General features: G+C 31.2%; 1 protein-coding gene across 1 annotated transcript; it reads right to left on the bottom strand.

Moving 5' to 3' along the window:
• Window positions 1–3059: 3059 nt before the first annotated feature.
• LOC111711302 (spore wall protein 2) lies at window positions 3060–17196 on the bottom strand. Its single transcript, XM_023485627.1, has 5 exons — window positions 16923–17196; window positions 7073–7113; window positions 6611–6785; window positions 4981–5051; window positions 3060–3984 (listed from the first exon to the last, which is right to left on the bottom strand). Exons 2-5 carry the CDS (start codon window positions 7102–7104, stop codon window positions 3612–3614), a joined length of 651 nt encoding a protein of 216 aa, XP_023341395.1. The 5' UTR covers window positions 7105–7113; window positions 16923–17196; the 3' UTR covers window positions 3060–3611.
• Between the last annotated feature and the right edge of the window lie 4832 nt (window positions 17197–22028).

Raw genomic sequence — 22028 nt, 5'->3', positions numbered from 1 at the left:
CTATATATCTCCATGATTACAGGGGGGGGTGGGGGGTGGAAAACAGCTTGTCTCGACAGCTTGCAGATGTAGACATATGGCGCCAAAGTAATAAATCTTGAGGGAGATAATGGCCCCCTGCCGTGAAGTAAACCGACACCCATCCGTTTTGAGGAGAGACGGATTCAGGGTCTTTTCGGTCTAAAAACGACTCTTTTATTAGTACTAAAACAGAGTCGGGCCGGCGCCCGTTTTTGGGGTCGTGCGGGTCGTTTTCAGACTCTAAAACAGCGTCGCTTGTTCTATGCGGGTAGTGCGTATCAGTACGGATAAATATTTCTAATAATTATAAAAACAAAACTTGTTGGTCGATTTAATGTACAATTGTCATTTATAAATATGACACGTTATATATATTAATACAAAATAATCTGAGATAAGCAAAAATGCAAGCTCTGTTAAACATGGATACTCTATAAATGGATATCTCTTGGCATCTTTTCATGCATACTTTAAGTTAAGTTGGGTTGAAGTGCAATGAGTGCATCAATTCTTTGAAAACCCGATAAAAATAAGGCTGTTTCTTGTTAGGATGATTATTACAATTTTTTTTTGTGTACTTTAAGTTTAGTAGAAATCATAACTATGTACACCATTTAATTGTGGCTCTATCTGCGAGCATCTTCTCTTTGTACAATATAAAACTAAAACTAACAAAATTTTTTGTAGATTTCATAAGATTTTTCGTGAATTTTCAAACTTTCATAAAAATAATTTTTTTTGAAGTTATAAACATCCATAAACCTTCCCTAGAGTCATGTGAGGTACCACACACAATTTGGGCCCGATCAGTTCAAACGTTTTGACGTTTATTGGATACAAACAGACAGAAAAAAGACTTTCTTAAAAAAACGATAGGGCTAAAAAAAAACTATAAAGAAAACAGTTATTTAGAAAACATTTAAAAGACTTTTTTCGCATTGAGTAAAATGCGTTGCGACAGTTTAAAGATAAGGAGTGATGACAGTTTTGTAAATAGATCAGGAGTCAGGACTTGAAGGGGTTTAATAGGTCCTAGGTAGGGTTTAAAGGGAGTGATCGCTAAAAATGAAAGGGGGTATAGGCTTAATGCGATAAAAAAGCGCGTTTTTTCTCGCTTCTTCTTTTTTTTCTCTGTTTTGTGTCTATAAGGAGAAAATTGTTAAAGACGTCTCATACCGAATAACATGGCGTCCATACAAATTGAGAAAATTGCAACATACGACTTAGACCGTAAAAAAATCAATTTAATTTAAAACAAATCATTCAGATATTACAACCTATAGTCATCGATTATCTTTCGCCACATTTATATATAGTTGATTTTTCATAATATGTTTTAATTGTTATGATCTGAGAGTTACTTATAAAAACGTTTATTCCTGTTTCGAGGATTTTTGGTAATGAAGACGACATTTTCATATTTTCCAGGAATGTTCGAAAACAAGTTGTAAGCTAAATATTATTTTAAAAAAACTAAATCAAAACTAGTATGAAATATTAAATTTATACAAATGTGGCGAAAGATAATCGATGACTATAAATTGTAATATCTGAATGATTTGTTTGATATTAATTTGATTTTTTTACGGTCTAAGTCGTATGTTCCAACTTCCTCAATTTGTATGGGCGCTACGCTCTTCGGTATGAGACGTCTTTATCAATTTTCTCCTTATAGACGCAACAGATAGAAGTAAGATTAGTAGCGATCAAAAGCGCTTTTTTATCGCATTAAGCCTATACCCCCTTTCATTTTTCGCGAACACTCCCTTTAAGGAAGAAGTACTACTATAATTAAATAGGTAAGGTGTTGAAAGCGTGAGATAATTGAGCAAACAATGATTTTTAGTCTCAAAATATTAGAATTTCATTAAAATTGTTGTTTTCTGTGCTGTTTAGTGTGTTTTAATTGTTTATTCGTGAATGGAATTTAAAACATTTAATGTTTTATTTTCAAGGTTTATTTGTTGTGTGTTCTTAAGTATAAGGAAAATGTCTGGTAAACATTAAAAAATTAAAAAATTGAAAAATTAAAAATTATTTTTTCAAGAAAGGAATTGAACACTTTCTATATCTTTAGAACATTATAGTCTAAACCTTTTAATATTTCAAATTTAGATTATTTAATTCAACATAATTCATAGCTTGACATATTAAAGATCTACGACATGAGGTTACAAAGATATGATATATGATTAGAAAATTAGAGTTTGTTATTGACAGAGACATTGAGTCTTGAAACTTTTGTTTTCTAATCCCTATATCATTGCAACCCAATGTCGTAGACCAGATATATTCAAACTATGGATTCTGATAGATAAAACAATCAAGTTTGAAATATCAAAGGCTAACACAATCAGGTTGTAAAGATATAGAGATTAGAAAATTTGAGTTTGCGGCACCGACTCAAATCCTTTGATTTTATTTCTTTATGCACGATTTTAATCTTTGTTCTACATAAAAATCTTGAAAATGTATCTCCTGAAACCCTTTGTTGTTTTCTAAAAAACTTAAAGGTCTAAGATTGATTGAGAATTTGAGTTTCTCCATTTCACGGACAAACTTTTTGTCTGTTAAGAATTTAGGAGAGAAACGCAGGGTTGGGTTTCAACGCCTTTCACCTTTGTAGTTGGCTGTTAACAGTATTCTTATTGGAATGTTAGAACATTTTATCAAAAAGCCGAGAGCTTTTCAAAATATTTTATTAGAATTTAGTAAGATAATAATCAGGATATCGTACATATGTTTAGCTAGTTGGCCGGACCTAACACAAAAAAAATGTTCTCATATTCTAACAAAATCTTCTAAGTGTGATCAGATATTTTTTCTTACAATGTGCGAAAGTTTTTCAGTTTTCATGTCTATGTTTTTTCCTATTCTATATGCATCCACGATTATACGTATATTCAGTGATTTAAAGGGACTGTTATGGAAAAATAAAAAGGGGTATAGGCTGAAAGTTAATCACTTTAGCTATTGATTAGAGCTAAAGTGATTAACTTTCAGCCTATACCCCCTTTCATTTTTCCATAACAGTCCCTTTAAGGAATGTGAATCGATAACAACATTGTTATCAACGTGATTAAGCCCGACATTTTTTTTGGCGAGCATGGAAAGAACATATTTTGAAGTAATTAACTAGGACAGGTTCAATAAAATTATATTTATAGAGACATCTGATATACTGCAGATCATAGGACCAAACATAATATCTAAAATTTCGCAAACAGTCACTTTTAAAGCTAAATTATTTTGCGGAAATGGGAGTTATTTTGGTCACAATTTCAGTTATTAACTTGCCAACTTTCAACCCCCGCCCTTACCGCAAGTTGTAGCAAATGCAATTCATTTTCTGCACACATTTGCGTTATGCAAATTTACAATTTGCGTGGCTATTAAACGGTGGTGTTATATAGAATGTGCTTTGAATTAAAATTTGTTACTGCGGGTAAAATTCAAAACAAGTTTAGACAGCTTTTTAATATGAATTAGATGTATTATAGTTTGACAGTTTTGCTAAATCAGTATGTTTTCAACATTTAACAAGAATTATTGTCATGCCTTTAATTAAGAAACAATTGATTGTCTTTCTCTTACCGTATTTCTTCCAGCAGTCCTCCTTCACTAAATAGAGTTTTAGGTTTGTCCTCATTTAGTACAGCATCGATATCGTCTAGGTCGTAACCTCCTCCTTCTCCTCCTTCTCCTTCTTCTCCACCTTCTCCTCCTTCTCCACCTTCACCTCTGCCATCCTCCCCTTCTTCTTCTTTTTCACCTCCTTCTCTCCCTTCTCCTTTGTCACTTGTCACTTTATTCATCAAATTTATATCACTTGATTGCGTATCAACTTTTGTATCACTTTTGTCAAGGATTTTTCCCCCTTCACTGTTTGGAATTCCCCCTCCTTTGCTGGAATTCCCCTTGCCAATAAAAGGAGTCAGGGAACAATGATACGCCTCATCATCACTTTTAAACAAACAAATTAATTTTAAAAAGGAAAAATATAAGCTTGAATGTTTACGTTAGTTCACGTGACCATACATTTGAAGAATTGCCAGTCAGATTCACAACGGTACCCTTAACCATTTTCACCGTAGAAATGATTGAATCAATCTTAGTTTTCTTTCTCAAAATGATAGTTTTCTAATTGTGGATTCTCTAAGTGAAAGTGACAAGCTGACTTTTTCAGCTGAGACCATGAAATAAATTTTATTAATCGATAAAGGAACTGAGTCTTTGCCACAAACTCAAATTTTTTAATCACAATATCTTTTCAAACTAATGATGTAAACCTTTGCTGTTTCAAACTTAGACTATTTAACCCAACGGTTTAGATTGAAATATCAAAGATCTATGCCATCGGGTTGCAAAGACATAAGGATAAAAAAATTAGATTTTTGGCAAAACTTCAGTTCCTTTACAATACAAAAACAATTATATCTTTCTCATATTTAATTTGATTTTACGGCTGATGTAGGATAGCGTTGTGAATCTCTCATGTCACGTTCAAAGTTGAGGTTCGCTAAAAAGTCACCTTTAAAGTATTTTGACATAATTTTTGAACTTTCGTAGTTTTTCCCATTAAAAGTATTTGGTTAAAAGCAGTGCTTAGAATCCATTTAATTTTGATGCGGATCCGGATCCGAATCCTGGATCCGCACTGGAAAAAAATGGATCCGGGATCCTGATCCAGGTCATTTCTTTAAGATTTACTGAATTTTTTAACAAAAAATAATTTTCAAATTTTTGTTTTATTTTTTTTCGCATATTTTTGTCCTAAAACTCGATGAACCATTCAGAAATGAGGAAATTATTATAATCTCTCTTTTTTTTAAAGTTGATATTTTCGTTTTAGGAGTAAAAAAGTTTTTTTTGCAGTTTTTGGTTGATATTTTACCTCTTGGATCCGGATCCATGGATCCGCATATTTTTGGTTAAAGGATAAAAAAGTTTTGTTTTTTCCTAAATTGTTCAAAATCTTGTGCTTCGTCCTCACTTGGGGGCCAGGAATCAACCTCCTCATCCTCTCCTTCCTGAACACATTTTTATACAATCTTTTATATAATAAAACTACGGCATTACGCGCTTCTCGCCCACCTTTCAAACTTACATTTTTAGCTTTTTAACTGTTGCTCTTGAATTTGCCATTTTTCAAATTTTCGACTTTTGTCAATCAATTTCCAATTTTATTGAGACACCCTGTATGTGGGGAGGGGATGGGTAGGTGAGTGGCCGGGGATGATTAAAGTTTAAACCTGTAAGATAACTTGACACTAAGTGCGTGTTCCAAACAGTGTCAAAAATAATGAGATTTAAAGTCGGCGTTGAATTGAAAATGCTTAAATAGGAGAGCCACGTCAAACTAAAGTTAATTGCACGTTAGATTGAAATCTTATATGTTTTCTATCATAACTCATCTTGGTTAAATTTGCTTTTGGTTGTGCAAAAAAATGAAAACTAAAGGAGCCAAGAGGTCACATAATCGTACCAGTAATGTCGCATAATTTGAATTTGAATTTGGGAATTTGGGAAACTTTAAGGTGGCTGTGGACGTGAATGACCCTTTATATAAAATATGTGCAACGGTAACATCTAAGCAGTTATTTGAGAAACCACAATTGAAATTAAAAATTTTAAGTTAAACAAAAAAGGATATCTCATTTAAGAGTACCGTTGTAAATAAGATATGTAACTTTACAAATTAAGGGTTACTTAAAATCAAGACAGCAGTCACTTTAAAGATAAATATTTATCCCTGAAATAGAGATTAGAGAACTAGATAACTTAATCTATGTAATATTAGGAGTCCAATATTAGATACTTCAGAGGATTAGAAATCTTTAAGTATGCTTAAGTGGGGGTCAGACGAATTGTGTATACTGTATACACATTATAGAATATAACATTTTATATCTTTATCTTGCCTTTTCCTTCTTCTAACATTGTACTTTTATACTTCTTCAATTGCTTTCATGTGCGTCTCTTTTTTCCCAATTTTATACTTCTTCCTTTGCTTTCATATGCTTATCTTTTTTCTACCATTGCACTCATACTTCTTCCTTTACTTTTGTACTTCTCTTTTTTCTACCATTGCACTCATACTTCTTCCTTTACTTTAGTACTTCTCTTTTTTTACCATTGCACTCATACTTTTCTTCCTTTACTTTTGCACTTCTCTTTTTTCTACCATTGCATTCATACTTCTTCTATTACTTTTGTACTTCTCTTTTTCTACCATTGCACTCAAACTACTTCCTTTACTTTTGTACTTCTCTTTTTTCTCTACCAGTGCACTTTCATACGTCTTCCTTTGATTAAATACTTCTCCCTTTTCTTCCAAACTTCTCCCTTTTTATCCACATTCTACCTTTTCATCCAAACTTCTCCCTTTTCATCGATACTTTTCCCTTTTCATCCACTTCTATCTTTTCATCCATACTCCAATGTCATCAAAACTTCTCCCTTTCCATCCATACTTCCCCATACTTACACTTTTATATAAGATCCATATCCCAAAAAATCATGTTTGAGTGACAGTTTAACGATAAAAAAGCCATCCATGAAATATCAAAACAGAGAAATTAAACTTTACCTCCATTTCAAGTCTTAGTGTTCTTTCTTCTAGGGGCCAAGATCCTCTGTCCCCCTCCTTCAGGGGCGTTTTTGGACTTTCTGCAGTTAGGGGCCACTCATGCTCCCATGGGGGTTCTATCCTCTGAGAGGTTTCAGGGGTGTTCTGATCCACCTCCAGGATTTCACTTGACGCACTGACATCAATTTTTTTATTACAAATAATTTTTTTCGAATTTTGAATGTTGAAGGATCTGAGTTTTTGCCACAAAGTTAAATTTTCTAATCTTTTTGCAACCTGATGATGTAAACTTTTGCTGTTTTAACTTAAAATATTTTATCTAGGTAACAGAAGTCTTAGTTTAAAATATTAAATTTCTACGACATTGGGTTGCAAAGATATAGGATTTAGAAAATCAGAGTTAGTGGCAAAAACTCAGTTTGTTTAATCAAACGCTTTGTAATTGTTTTAAAAATTTTGTTCCTTGCTGAATTAGACCTTAAAGTCCCCTGCATTCGTCAAATCTGAAATGTAAAAAATATTAAATTTGGCGCCAAATTATTTAAATATTAATGGCACCAATTTCTGGATTAGATGCACTGTTAAAAGAACCACTCAAGTCGGCGTCACTTGTCTGGACTGGATTAAATTTTCTTATCGAGGAGAAAAAGGCTTGATCCATCTTTTAGATATTGTAAATAAAATGCAAATAAAATCAGAGATGGGGGGGGATGGGTTTAAGAAAAAAACATATTTTATCTAAAGACTGGATATATTTTGATAAGTTTATAACCAAACAATTTCGGGAAAATACTTTTATCCAATTTTTTTATTTACTAAAAAAATAATCTTTTAAAGTAATTTGCAATTTGATCATAATATCTATGTTTCATAAATCAGCGGCGCGTGGGTTTATTTTCAAAAATCACGTGTTAACAATATTTGAATTTTCAACAATTTAAAATTATGAAATGGTACCGATTAAGTTGAACAGAATTCTAAAGAATTGTTTGTTTTTTTAAATTATCATAGATTTTTTTACATAATTCGTAGATTTGTTGTTAATAAAAAACCTAGATTCCCAAGAATAATTTCAATTGAACAGTATTTATACTTATTCAATAATATACAGGGTTACCCTCAAAGGATGAGACTTCAGAGACAACTGTACGAAATGTATACTGTCTGTTTCCTTATACTCATGATCCCAAGCAGCTGTTGAATGGTTTTTCTTTATTTTCTTTTGTAAAAGATTAAATTTAAAGGGACCGTTCACTTTTTTGGGTAATTTCAGGGTAAACTAAACAGCCTAAGCGCTATTCATCGGTAATAGTCTTACTTTTCAAAGACAACTGTGGCCGGAGAAAAAGCCGATTTTTCGTTCAGAATTTGAGCGCAAAGGAACGGTTCCTTTCTATACACACTATTTGATGTTTTTTTTCAGTAACAACAGTCCAATAAAATTTAAATTTATCATATTTTAATGTCATTATGTGTTCGTTGTTACATACTAAAATATGAAAACTTTTGACATTTGAGTTAGCAAGAAATTTACGTTTTTCGTTTTAAAACACGTAAACTGTGTATACAAAGACGACGTCCTCTACGGCAATCAATTANTGATTCACAACATACTGAAAAAAACATCAAATAGTGTGTATAGAAAGGAACCGTTCCTTTGCGCTCAAATTCTGAACGAAAAATCGGCTTTTTCTCCGGCCACAGTTGTCTTTGAAAAGTAAGACTATTACCGATGAATAGCGCTTAGGCTGTTTAGTTTACCCTGAAATTACCCAAAAAAGTGAACGGTCCCTTTAAGAAAAAAATCTTGATTTAATTTTCTTTAATTGCACGGAACAAAAAAATAAACCAATCATTTTGAAAAATTGTGAAACAGATAAGCTTGAGAAGAGTTCGATGATATATTTCTAAGATTTTTTCAACTATAGAAAAAATTCAAAAATATTTACAAGAATTGTTTTCGTGATTTCTATTATGCTCTTTTTCCTTTGAACTCAAAGAGGATCTATTTACCAAAATCATCCAAATCTAAAATTTTAAAAATCAAGCAACACTATCAATATCTGTGCCAAATCTTTTCAAGGCAGTTTAAAACTGTGCAAAAATCCAAGTTTCCTTGAAATTGGATTCAGTTTATATATTTAGGTCAATTTGCAGTTATTAAACACTAAGCAGACACTCAGACGACTGGAGTCAAGATATTTTTAGAAAGGAAAAAATTGAGAATACACAAATAACAACATTAATTGATGACAGTCAATCCATGCAGATATGATTATCAGCTATGCATTCAAAGATACACTTCAATGTTACTAAATTACAAAAACATATTTGATGTTTTATTCTTTTATCTATAAAAAATAATTTAGAACTTCATCTGAAATATTTTCCATTCATTTTTAATGTTGGATTAGGTTGAAATGTTAAAATTTGTATCAGGTATAATATGAGTGCTAGATATATTTTACACATGTTTTATGCGCTTTATAAACACGCGATATTGTAATTTAACTCAGAGACAGAAACTTTAGACAGAGTATGAGTGAATGAAACCCAGTATCGTAAACCCAGTTTCTTGAAAGGGTCCGACACTTTTTGAGTAAAGAAATAACATATGGTTTCTTTACATATAGGAAACTCGAAAATTTGCTGGATGGAGTAACTAAAACCAGTTTAGAGATTGTACTTTAAATATTGAGCAGAGTGGTAAATAATTCTAATTTACTGGATGGAATAATATTAAAACCAGTCTAGAGCTTGTACTTTAAATATTGAGCAGAGTGGTAAATATTTCTAATTTGCTGGATGGAATAATATTAAAACCAGTCTAGAACTTGTACTTTAAAGATTGAACAGAGTGGTAAATAATTCTAAACCCGCCCACTCTCAGAAAATAATATGCAATCAAATCAAATCAAATCATTTGTTGGGCCACAACACTCATTTATAGAATACATTTAGAAATTAAAACATGTCTACAAAATAGTTTTTTTCACATGAAGCAGAAGAAGCATATTTTATTCCAAAAATGTGCAAGAATTGAGGCGGAGTGTAGCGGCGGAGGCGGTTGAAAGATGCTCTTTTGTATAAACTGAAAACTAGATGAGTTAAAAGGTCACAAAGTCGGACCAATATCTTCTTAAAATGTACATATTATAATATTTTTTAATGTGTTTTGGCGATCCGTGTTCGCTTTAAAACTGAGAAAGAAATATAAGTTTCAAACTTTAAAAATGAATAATGAATGCCAAAACAAAGTAATATATGAATATGAATATATATTATCTAATAGAATATAGTATAAAACTATATCTAATAGAATATAAAAGGGAAAACTGAAATTTAATGCGTCATGTAAAATTTACTTAACTAGGATTTACTCGATCAACTTGCAACATTAGGATCAGCGTGAAAAGATTGCGGAAATTAAATCGGCATAAAAATTTGGCAAAAAATAGATTAGCGTGAAAAATTTGAGAAATTTGGATTGACGTGAAAGGTTTGTTGAAATTGGACTGGCGTGAAAAGATTGCGGAAATTTGATTGGCGCATGACAAATTTGCAAAAATTAAATTAGCGTGAAAACTTTGCGGAAAGTGCATCGGGGTTTATTTGCGGAATCTGAATAGCGCGCGCGAAAATTTTTACCAGGAATGGGATTATTGGATTATTGGATGCGCTAGAAAAAGTTTCCAAAAAATGTATTGTCAGATTTGCGGTGTATAGGATCGGCGTGATACTAAAAGAGTTTTGAACACTGGATTGGCGTGCAAAAGTGTGTCCTTTGAGCAAGGTCAAGAATGCCAGAAATGCTTCAGGCATTTAAATCTGTTTTATGGATTGTTAACTTTTGTTTGCTTTAATGTAAAAACAAGATTATTTCACCTAAACTTTTGGAACTTTATTTATTGTAAATCACAATTGTTTGTAAATTATTTTGTATACATATACACACATATAAAAAGTCTCATTAATTTTTTAAGACAGAGACGACTTTGAAGTGTCGCAACGTCTTGCTATGTTGCCACTCTAACTCACTTTTGCTTTTCTGTAGCCCTTTACATGTAAATTTTAGCACTGTAAAGCACTTGTTTAATAACTTTGGTTTTTAAGAAGTAATTGGCAAAATTCTCATCTATAGTGTTACCAATAAAACTGTAGTAAAGGAGAACAACATTAAACCAATCTATACATGAATTTGTTTAACAATTTGAAACACAAACTAATTTGGTCTGTGTACACTGCACAGTTTTACAGAACCCACTGTAGAATTAGCATGTGAATATATTAATAAATAATTTTAATTATCATTAAAGAAGCTTTCCCCCCCCCTTGTATAAAAAGTTATAAAATAAGCAATAATAATATTATTTCAACAATATGGTATTTCAGAAATCTAATAAACAATTCAGATACATTTTTCAAGTTATATAAGATTTTATTAGTTATTTAAGGTTATTATTAGTTTTTCCAAAAACCACTGCGCACATTTCCAGGAAAGAGTGAAAAGAAATGACACGAAAAGGATTTTCATAACATCGCGTTACACAATGCAAATTCTTTATCTAACATTTTGAAATTCGAATGGGTTTAAATACCGCTTCACAAAATTCCCCTGAGTCCTCTATTGGATTAATAATGAGGAAGATATTGCTGTTTTATAAATGCACAAGTTATTCTTATACTGCAGAACCCGCAATATCTTTGCAACATAATGGTGAAATGGTAAAATTATGAATTCTGCTTGATCGCTGAAAGATTTAAACGATTAGAAATTTATCCGAGAAGCGCGGTAAAATGTATGCGCCATTACTGGTGCGACTTTTTGACCTTGTATCGCCTTTGGTTTAGATTTCACGCCAACATATTGAAGCAAAGGAACTGAGATGTTGCCACAAACTCAAATGTTCTAATCCCTATATCTTTGTAACCTGTTGTGTAAACCTTTGATATTTCAAACTTAAATTCTAACAGAATTCATAGTTTGAAATATCTAAGTCTACATTGGGTTGATATATGATGATATACAGATGAGAAAGTCAGATTTTGTGTCAAAGACTCATTACTTTTAATTGGTTATCATTCAAGAAATATGAAACATTTTTGTTCTTCTCAATAGCTCTGTAACAACAGGAGTTAGGTTTGAAAACAAAAATGTTTTAATTTAACAGGAAATTTACTGTAGATTGGTGTGTAATTTACTTTAATTTAAGGTGAAATTTACTTTAATTTAACGTAAAAGTTACTTTAATTTAACCTGAAAGGAATTGAGTCTTTGCCACAAACTCTGATTTTCTAATCACTATATCTTTGGAACCAAATGTTGCAGACCTTATATATTTCAAGCTATTAATTCTGTTAGATCAAATAATCTGAGTTTGAAATATCAAAGGTTTACAACATCCAGTTCTAAAGATATTGAGGTTTAAATATTTGATTTTGTTCCAAAGACTCAATTCCTTTACTTTAATTTAACCTGAAATTTACTTTAATTTAACGTGAAATTTACTATAATTTGATGTGAAATTTACTTTAGTTTGACGTGAAATTTACTTTAGTTTGACGTGAAATTTACTTTAGTTTGACGTGAATTTACTTTGGTTTGATGTGAAATTTACTTTAGTATGACGTGAAATTTACTTTAATTTAACGTGATATGTACTTTAATTTGACGTGAATAAGTTCTTTTACTAAACCTGTGCTTGTGAAAATTAAAGACATCGCGTTCATTTAAGAAACATAAAAAAGACCCGAAACTTGTTGTAATACATATTCTAAAAATTTTAATTAGATCTATTGAGTACTGCGTAGGGTTTAATAAATTGATTTAATTAAAAAACACAGAATGTATAAAACAGAAATAAATTTTAGTTTTCCTTAAGAAAAAATCATAAAAAATTAGAGGAAAAATGACAGTAAAAAAATTTTAAACAACAAAATAGATGATTAAAAAATACAATTTTTTTTCTCTCTAAATTTAAAATTGACCTTTTAGATAATTTTTAATTCAAAGCAATGAACCGTCAAATAAACATAAGCAGAGGCCTTTATAAAGCCAAATCTTTTAATAGTATCTATACGCAACGCCTTCTAATATCTACATATAAGGCTTTGTTGTGGGGGGGGGGGGTTGCTTCGCGGCCTTGTTGTAGTTTTAATATCGAACAAATCTGATCCATTTTATGCAGGGGGATGATAGTTTCCCACCTCTGTACTCAGCTAGCTGTACTGTACACCTACAACTGTTTACTAATAATGATATACAATAGGCTAGACCAGAATCTCCTTATAATAAAAAATATATGCAGTACGCTCTCGGTATAGTTCCCGGCCTATACAATTAGTAAAGGATTAGCGTACATCATCACTCTATACACTATAACCTCGTTGATTATATGCAAATTTTACACAGCAAACTTTTATAAAATTTCTGAAATAGGACTGAAGGCGAAATTTATTTTCATTTAAGATGATTAAACCGTTGGCTTATCAAGGGTGGAACAGAAATCATTCTTTTTCTCCCGGAAAATTGATTAATTTCAATAATGGTTTCTTTATGAAAGGATCTTGCGAAATAATGCCACATAGACAATGTACGAAATTGCCAGAATTCAAAACGCGTCAAAAATAAAACCATACTTTTTTAAATGAAAAGCCACTTTAACAAACGCTTACAGGTCCTTAAATGCGTATTTTTTGTTCAACGTTTAATTGTCTTTACAACAGGTGAATAAAGTAGAATTTAATGCTCTATTAAATTCTGTTATTAAACATTTAGTTCAAAATATATCTCAAATAATATATAAATAGTCATAACTTTTGTTTATAATCTTAAGTTTCGTCTAATATACAGTCTATATTCTAAAAAAAGTGAATATTTCTGAACATCCTTCAAACTGATTCTAAGACATAAAACAACTTGTAGAAATAACCTGATATATTTTTCTAGTTTTTGCGTATTGCAAATTTGAAGGGTACTTTTAGATCAATAATGATATTGGTTAACAAGAGTTAAATTGGGAAATAAATCGAACAAGTTTTCCATCTATATATGATAAAACAAGACATACAAATATACATGTTGCGTAAAGTTGGCTAAACACCTGGACAGATAGGGCTGAATTTTTTTGTGGACACTCAAGGTTGGTCGGGGGGTGTTATAGGCTACAAAAATCGTTTTTTTTTCTACATTTTTTTTCTTCAAAATTTAAAATTAAAAAAAATTTAGAATTTGTTTTCCACGGTCAACTCCGGGCCCTTCAGCTAGTGTTACAAAATTCAATCGATCTTATACGAATACGTTACAGGAATTCAATTTAAAAAAATACTTTTTAATGAAAAAAAATTTAAATAATTTTTGAATCAAACTTAAAAAACAAAACACGTTACTAAGCTTATTTATAATTAAGAACAAGAACTTCCTTAAATCCCCGGACAAATTGTGGGCTGATTTAAAGTTAGAAGACAATGAAATTCTTAAACAAGTTCCAGCCCCCCTGGTGAGTTATGTTGACACAAAAAGTTGTATTTATTATAAATAGTCAAGGATAAAAATAATCATGTTTTTTATACAATAAAACAGATTAGAAATTACTATTGTAAATTCACGGCTTAAAAAGAACGTTAATAATCGATGACTTTCGTTTATAATCGATGACTTTAAGTTTTAATATGAATGATTTGTTTGTAATTAAATTAATTATTTTACGATACGAGTCGTATATTGCAACTTTCTAAATTTGTATGGACGCTACGTTCGTCATTATAAGTAGTTTTTAACAATTTTCTCCTATAGATGAAACAGATAGAAGTAAGATTAGTAAAGATCAAAAGCGCTTAGTATTCGCCGTAAACTATTTTTAATTATTATTTCCATTGATATCAAAGTTTCTAGGATTGAAACAGACAAATCGTTAACTTGATAATACAAATAAAAACTTTCTTTCACAAAGGAATTGAGTCTTTTGTCACAAACTCAAATGTTCTTATCCCTAAAACTTTGCAACCTGATGGCAAAAAACCCTTAATATTTCAAACTTTATTCCAAAAAATTTGTTCTCCTTTTGTTTATCTGTTTAACAAACACTTAAGATTACTTGATCAAACAGAATTTATAGTTTGAAATATCAAGGGTCTACGCCAATGGGCTGCATAGATATAGGGATTAGAAAATGAGAGTTTGTGGCAATGAATCAATGTCTTTTCTATAAAAGTCAGAAATCCACCAGTAATAACGGGGAAAAATCTGCGATTTGTTGTTAGTACTGATGCAACAATTATGTGACATGGAAATCAATATTTGAAATACATTTTGATTACCCGTGTTGAAATATTTATATGTGGACAAAATTGACAAATAAGAGATGAATCTCTTTCAATAAAAGTCAGCTAAAATTTAGTTTAAGCCTGCTTGCAACGATTTATTTAAATCTCTCTACACTTGAAACATTAACCCTATCCCGGCTTGGGCTATTTTTGTCCCCCCCCCCCTATAATTTGAGTTGAGATAGGGGAGGGAGTGTGATAAATGTCCTTTGTCTAACATTTCATAAAAAATAGACCTCTAACTTTAATGGTTAGGGTGCAAGGGAGGATTTTCAAAAAGTTCAAATGTACGTCGGAAAAATGTTTATAAATAATCATTTTTAATTTTGACAAATATTAACATGTGACAAATGTTATTACATCCATTTTTCAAGGGCTTTTGAAATATATAAATTTTAGCCCTGTAATTAATAAATACTAGGCTTTTAGGGCGGTTCGCGCCCATCTTCTATTTCAACTTTTAATTGTGGCTTTATCTCTGAGCATCTTCTCTTTGTACAGTATGAAACAAAAACAAAAATAGTTTGCGGATTTCATAATATTTTTCGCGCATTTTCAAAATTTTACAAAAATAAAAACTTTTCAACACAAATTTTTGAAATTTTGATCATTCATAAACTTTCCCTGGTGTCACGTGAGGTCCCACACAAAATTTGGGCCCAATCGGTTCAGCCGTTTTGACACCCAAACTAAATTTATATATAGAATTAATTTAGCATTTGATTTTTTTAAACACCGAAACGCCGTGTAGAAAGTTGATATACGGAGATGGTTTTAAATTTTTCAAATATTTCACTACAAACTCTTCAGGGGCATTTTAAAGGGACTGAAGGGTGGCGTTGTAATTTTAAGTTACCCTCCATTTTAAGAGAGTTTTTTCCGATTCACTTTTGTAGAGAAACCACAAATGAAAATAGTCAGTTTTCTAAAACAAAAGGTTTCTCAAAATAATTTTTTAATAATATATCTTTTTATGCTGATATAAACAAAAAGAGTTTCTTTTAAAATTTTATATCAAGTTTTTAAAAAAATCAATTTTGCATAAATTATCATTTTTAAAAACTTTTTTGTTTTCCTCTGCAGCTCAATACAATTTGTTTATAACATTCTAAAGGGGGGGGGGGAGGTTATGAAGGGGAATTTATTTTCTTAACAAAACATTCAACCTTGCCACCCTTTGCAGTATTATGTATGATACAAAAAGAAAGAAAGCCCGTGTCTAAGGTTCGGACAGAACAAAGAAGTAATTTTAAATAAAAAATATTTTGATATGACAGACCCAGGTGCAACTTTCAAAGGCAACGAAGCAGAAAAAAAATCCAGGAAGAAACGAGAGGGAGGAGGGGACCGGTGGCTGGGGTAGGGGGGGGGGGAGATTAGAAGGTGAAAAAAAGGAATGGATGGTCAAGGAAATGGATGAAGAAAAAAAAATTAAAAGATGAAGAAATGAATAATATGCTGAAGTACAGACCTTTAAAAACATTTGTATGTGTGGGACAACAATATAATAAATACAATAATAAATATAAATATATGTAAATATAAATATATAAATCATAAAAATGTTAGTAATGGACAGATTGACGTAGGACTTTATTATATATTGTATTCTACTTGAACGTATGTATAGTTCAATTAAGGGTTATTCATAATTTCCACTTTGTTTTTATCATTAGAAATATAAAAAAACTATTTTTTGAGAGGGTGATATAACTAACTCGGAAATTATGGGGGGGGGGGGGTTAAATGATTAGAAAATCTAATTTGTTTTGATATCTCAATTAGATGGTTTACAAAATAAACTTCTATAATTACTTTCCAACTATTTTAACACGTGGATGTTAATACATGCTATGAAAAATCAAGAAAAACATTTTTTAATAATGATGAAAACGTATTTAGATATTCTTGTTTAATTGTAATAAAGATTTAATTGATATATGAATATAATTAATATAATATATTAATATTAATTTAAGTATCATACCTTTTCAATTTCATAGAAATTCAAAAATATTAATTATTTTTCACTTAGTAATAAAATATGGGAAACGTTCACTTAATCTAAACTGTCCAAACTGAACATTGTACATTGAACAGTTTGTGATAAACTTTGTAATCCGCAAAATATCTAAGCTGTAATCCGCGAGATATGTTTGCTGTAATCCGCCAAATATAAACTGGAATAATCCTTGATCACCCGCTGTTTACAGTGTCAACTCAACTATAGCTGTGAAGACTGAAGAACTGACTAGTGACTGAATGTGAACCCATTAAGGCAGGCACAGCGTTGCATATCAGCTGCCTGGGATGGGGTGGAAATATAGTTTTCAAAATTTTTATATTTTTTCTCCAAAATTTTTACAGTTTCTGTTTTGATATATAAAATTACCAATTTATGTAGTTTTGGTTTAAAAATAAATCTACAAAAATATTTACCACCCCCGGCGTACTAAGTTCAATAAGTAGCATCGAGATACCATATGTATATGTAGAGTAAAAGAACCGCATGAAATATATAGAAATCTAAATTTGCGGAAAATTGTTCTTTATTCATATTCTTGAAGTTGCATTTTTTCGTTCATATATGTATGATAATGAAAAGAACATATTAATAACTAACCAGATGAGGAAGATATTAGTATCAGGAAAATTGTTACACTGCACATTCTAAATCTTGAAGTTGCATTTTTTCTTTTGCCTTAAATCATAAATACATTTTTCATTATAAAAGGAGAAGAAGAAGAAGAAGAAGAAGAAGAAGAAGAAGAAGAAGAAGAAGAAGAAGAAGAAGAAGAAGAAGAAGAAGAAGAAGAAGAAGAAGAAGAAGAAGAAGAAGTAGAAGTAGAAGTAGAAGTAGAAGTAGAAGAAGAAGAAGAAGAAGAAGAAAAAGAAAAAGAAAAAGAAAAAGAAAAAGAAAAAGAAGACGAAAAAGAAAAAGAAAAAGATAAAAAAGACGAAGAAGAAGAATGGCTACTGTAGAAAACTACCAGTTAAAAGCAGTAAAACAAGTGTTAGTTCTATCTATTTATCTACCTTTCTATGTATCTACCTATTTGTACTGTATCTATGCGTAGGTCGAAAGCTTACGCAACCGTACTCGTACTTTGTTACGCATTGCTGAAGCGGCGCCATTGTTCTACGCAAGCAAACCAAAGACTGTAGTTTACAAGACTGAAAAAGAATACTATTTCAGTTCGATGCCTGAAAATTAATAAAAGAGGTTGATGTGAATAGTGTACAGAATATTTTTCACTTACAATAGATTTACCGTACAGTGCCCTTAAGTGCATACATGTCTGTTTCAAGCAGTACATTAGTATTCGACTTTTATAATAGAATTTATTATTTATTTGGTGTACTGTCCCGCATTACTATGTATAGACTGTAGCTGTACTGTACACAACTTGATTTAGCTGCCTTAAATTGGTCCGGTACATCAAATGAACCAGAATTACAGCTGTTCTTCAGGTCAACTTGGTCCGGCTTAAATAATTTCAAGTAAATATAATTGTGAATAATTTATCTTTGATTTAAATGTTCTAATACAAGAACTTATATATTTCGAAGTTATCCATCAGAATGTTTTCTTTAAAAAAAAAAAACTTTCACACCTTTCAAATTTCTCCTCGATCATGTTTGACAGAAAATGTAGAACAATAAAGGGTCTTGTTCACACTATCTGGTAATCTGACAAGGGTTTTAGTCAAAGAGAATAGAATATATATTAGAAGGGAATTTACTAGAAAAAAGTGTAAAACGGCCATTTTGTTTTACTGTTTCCATACTGCAGGTGTATTTCACATATTTATGCTATATAACCTTTGGGCCCTGGAATATCATTTTATAGAAAATCTAAAATTAATACTAAAAGAAAACCAAATTATGAAATAGGCTGGTTTGATAATTGACCAATGATCATTTCACATAGACTCTATGCCTTCCACTTTACAAACGATGATTTTCCGTTATAACCATGAATTAAATGATGTTTTTATTCACCTAATTCATTATAAAGTTTATTTAACAGTTTAAAAAATTCGAAATTGAAATGGATAGTCTAGGGAACATACTGCATTAATGTACTCTACTGCATATAATTTGTGAACATTTACATGATTTATACACTTTGAACTCCCTTTCAGGCTGAAAGGGACTGAAAAAATTCATACCGAGAGATTCGCTAAATTCCCCTCTAATATATATTCTATTCTCTATGGTTTTAGTGTTAAAAGAAGAGATGAGGAAAGGTTGAGGAATCTTACAGTGGGACTCAGAAAACTGTGGAAAAGAACAACGACTATTAGATTAAATTTTAGTAGTTCGATGAACATGAAATACACAAACAGTACAAAAACAGTACAAAAACAGTACACAAACAGTAAACATACAATACACAAACAGTACACAAACAGAACACAAACAGTACACAAACAGTAAACATACAACACACAAACAGTACACAAACAGTACACAAACAGTACACATACAGTTCACAAACAGTACACAAACAGTACACAAACTGTCAAACATTACAAAAACAGTACACAAACAGTACACAAATAGTACACAAGCAGTATAAATATACAATACAATACAGAACACAAACAGTACACATACAGTTCTCAAACAGTACACAAACAGTACACAAACTGTACACAAACAGTACATATACAGTTCACAAACATTACACAAACAGTACACAAACTGTTCACAAACAGTAAACAAACAGTACACAAATAGTACACAAACATTACACAAACAGTACACAAACAGTTCACAAACAGTACATATATGATACATCACTTGATTTTCAAACTAAAACTGCCTCTTTACAAATACACACAAGATTGCTTTATTTCGTCTTCTTTTCCCCCACTCAAATGGGTACCCATTTATATTTATGCATCATTTAACTAAAAATGAAAACTCGAAATGTCTAATGTCTATATCCATGCAACCTGATGGTGTAAACCTTTCAAAGATAATTTTATCTAACAGAAGTAATAGTTTGAAATATCAAAGTGTTACGACATCTGGTTGCAATGATATAGAGATTAGAAAATTTGAATTTGTGACTATATAACTCAGATTTCGAACTAAATCAAAATAATTTTTATCTCCGTCTCGTCAATTTTTTAATTAACAAGACACTCGTCAGAAAGCTCATTGACCTTGTGCAAGCCTTGTTTACTGAAATAAAAAAAAATCTAATTTTTCTCTTAAATACTATTTTTATTAAGTTTTTGAAATAAATGAATAATAGCAGAAAGGCCCGGGCGTTGCCTTTTGAAAAGAAAGTTGAAAAAAATTGGGAAAAATAATTTTGAATATTTTTTAGCCAATACACCCGCCGACCACCCATGAGTGTCGACAAAAAAATTCAGCCCAATCGGTCCAGCCGTTTGGCCGCCTATATGCAACATTCATGTGTATATACGAATGTCTTGTGTATATAATAAAAGAAGACATTCGTATTTATATATAATAAGACGACAGTTTACATAGTTTTCACTAGGAGGGGAAATTAATTTATTTGGCGTACAGTCCCGTTTTGCCTCATAAAGTCTTATGTGTACTGTACTGCTTGCCCTGGCTAATTGAAATTCGGCCCGGTACATGAGATGAACTGAAATGTACCGTGTGTTAGACTTAAATAAGGATTTTAAATAGTTTAATAAACATGGTACACAAAAGTGGTGAAATTTACGCCGTCACGCTTTACTTAATAAGTTGATTTACTAGGTAATAAATATGATACAACTATTTTCTTTATAACATCAAATAAAATACAAATAAGATTGATTAAATAATGGCGTCATTCTTATCTACAGTTGTCTAATATTTGTTTTCTATTTTTTCAAATTGTTCTTAATAAAAGTTGAATGAATGTTTATTTTGATCTCAATATTATATCTTAGTAAATCTTTCACGGCCAATCCGTCTTATATCTAGATTATTAATCTGATAGATACATGTTTATATCTGTATCTATCTGCCTATATTCTTTTCCAGAAATCTAGACTATCCAGGAACTGCTCTGATTTGTAGCATCCCGTCTTTTCCAGAAATCTTTCTATCCAAGAACTGATCTGCTCTGCATCATCCTGACTTTTCCAGGAGCTGCTCTGCTCTGCAGCATCCCGTCTTTTCCAGGTATCTTTCTATCCAAGAACTGCTCTGCTCTGCATAATCTTATCTTTTCCAGGAGCTGCACTGCTCTGCAGCATCCCGTCTTTTCAAGGAATCTATTCTATCCATGGAAACTGCTCTGCTCCATGCAGTATCCCATCTTTTCAGGAATATATTCCATCTAGGAACTGCTCTGCTCTGCAGCATCCCGTCTATTACAGGAATATATTCCATCTAGGAACTGCTTTGCTCTGCAGCATCGTTTGTTTTCTAGAAATATATTCCACTCACGAACTGCTGCTCAGCTCTGCAGAACCCTGCAGAAATAAAATCAACGCTCTCATCTCAAAACTCCAGTAACGTAGAATTTTTTCCAGTACTCAAAACATACACTGGCTGTTTTACACATTTGAGAATCTAAATAATCATCGATTCTACTGCTGCTTCGGACTTAAATCAATGTTTTTTAGTCTCCAATTTACATCCCAACGGAGAGCCATCTTTCTTCAATCATATGCTGTCTTATTATGATTCCCGGATTTTCTAATTTGTACTCGGGGATTATTAATATTTTGGATTGTTCAGAACAATTTCTTGAATATATTCGATATTGATGTTCACATCTATCAATATATTGAAAAAAGTTGGATTTATCTTTAATATAGTTGTATGTGTCCATCGAATATTTTCAATTTTACTAAATAGAAACTATCAATATATTTCGTCCATTGGATGGTTGTGTCCAACCTACAAACTTTTTATCTTATATCTGTATATGTATCTATCTATCTATCTATCTATCTATCTATCTATCTATCTATCTATCTATCTATCTATCTATCTATCTATCTATCTATCTATCTATCTATCTATCTATATATAAATATATATATCTATCTATCTATCTATCTTCTATCTATCATCTACCTATATATCTATCTATCTATCTTTCAATTTATCT

The sequence above is a fragment of the Eurytemora carolleeae genome, unplaced genomic scaffold, assembly GCF_000591075.1.
Source record: "Eurytemora carolleeae unplaced genomic scaffold, Eaff_2.0 scaffold592, whole genome shotgun sequence".
NCBI classification, from domain to species: domain Eukaryota; kingdom Metazoa; phylum Arthropoda; class Copepoda; order Calanoida; family Temoridae; genus Eurytemora; species Eurytemora carolleeae.
This window is presented reverse-complemented; position numbering and strand designations above follow the sequence as displayed.

Excerpts from the sequence above, each read along its gene's own strand:
- LOC111711302 (XM_023485627.1), bottom strand. The coding sequence starts at position 7,104 with ATGCAGGGGACTTTAAGGTCTAATTCAGCAAG. Across the intron at positions 5,052-6,610 it reads CACTAAGACTTGAAATGGAG|GAAGGAGAGGATGAGGAGGT; the intron begins GTAAAGTTTAAT and ends AAATGTGTTCAG. Across the intron at positions 3,985-4,980 it reads CAAGATTTTGAACAATTTAG|TGATGATGAGGCGTATCATT; the intron begins GAAAAAACAAAA and ends TTTGTTTAAAAG.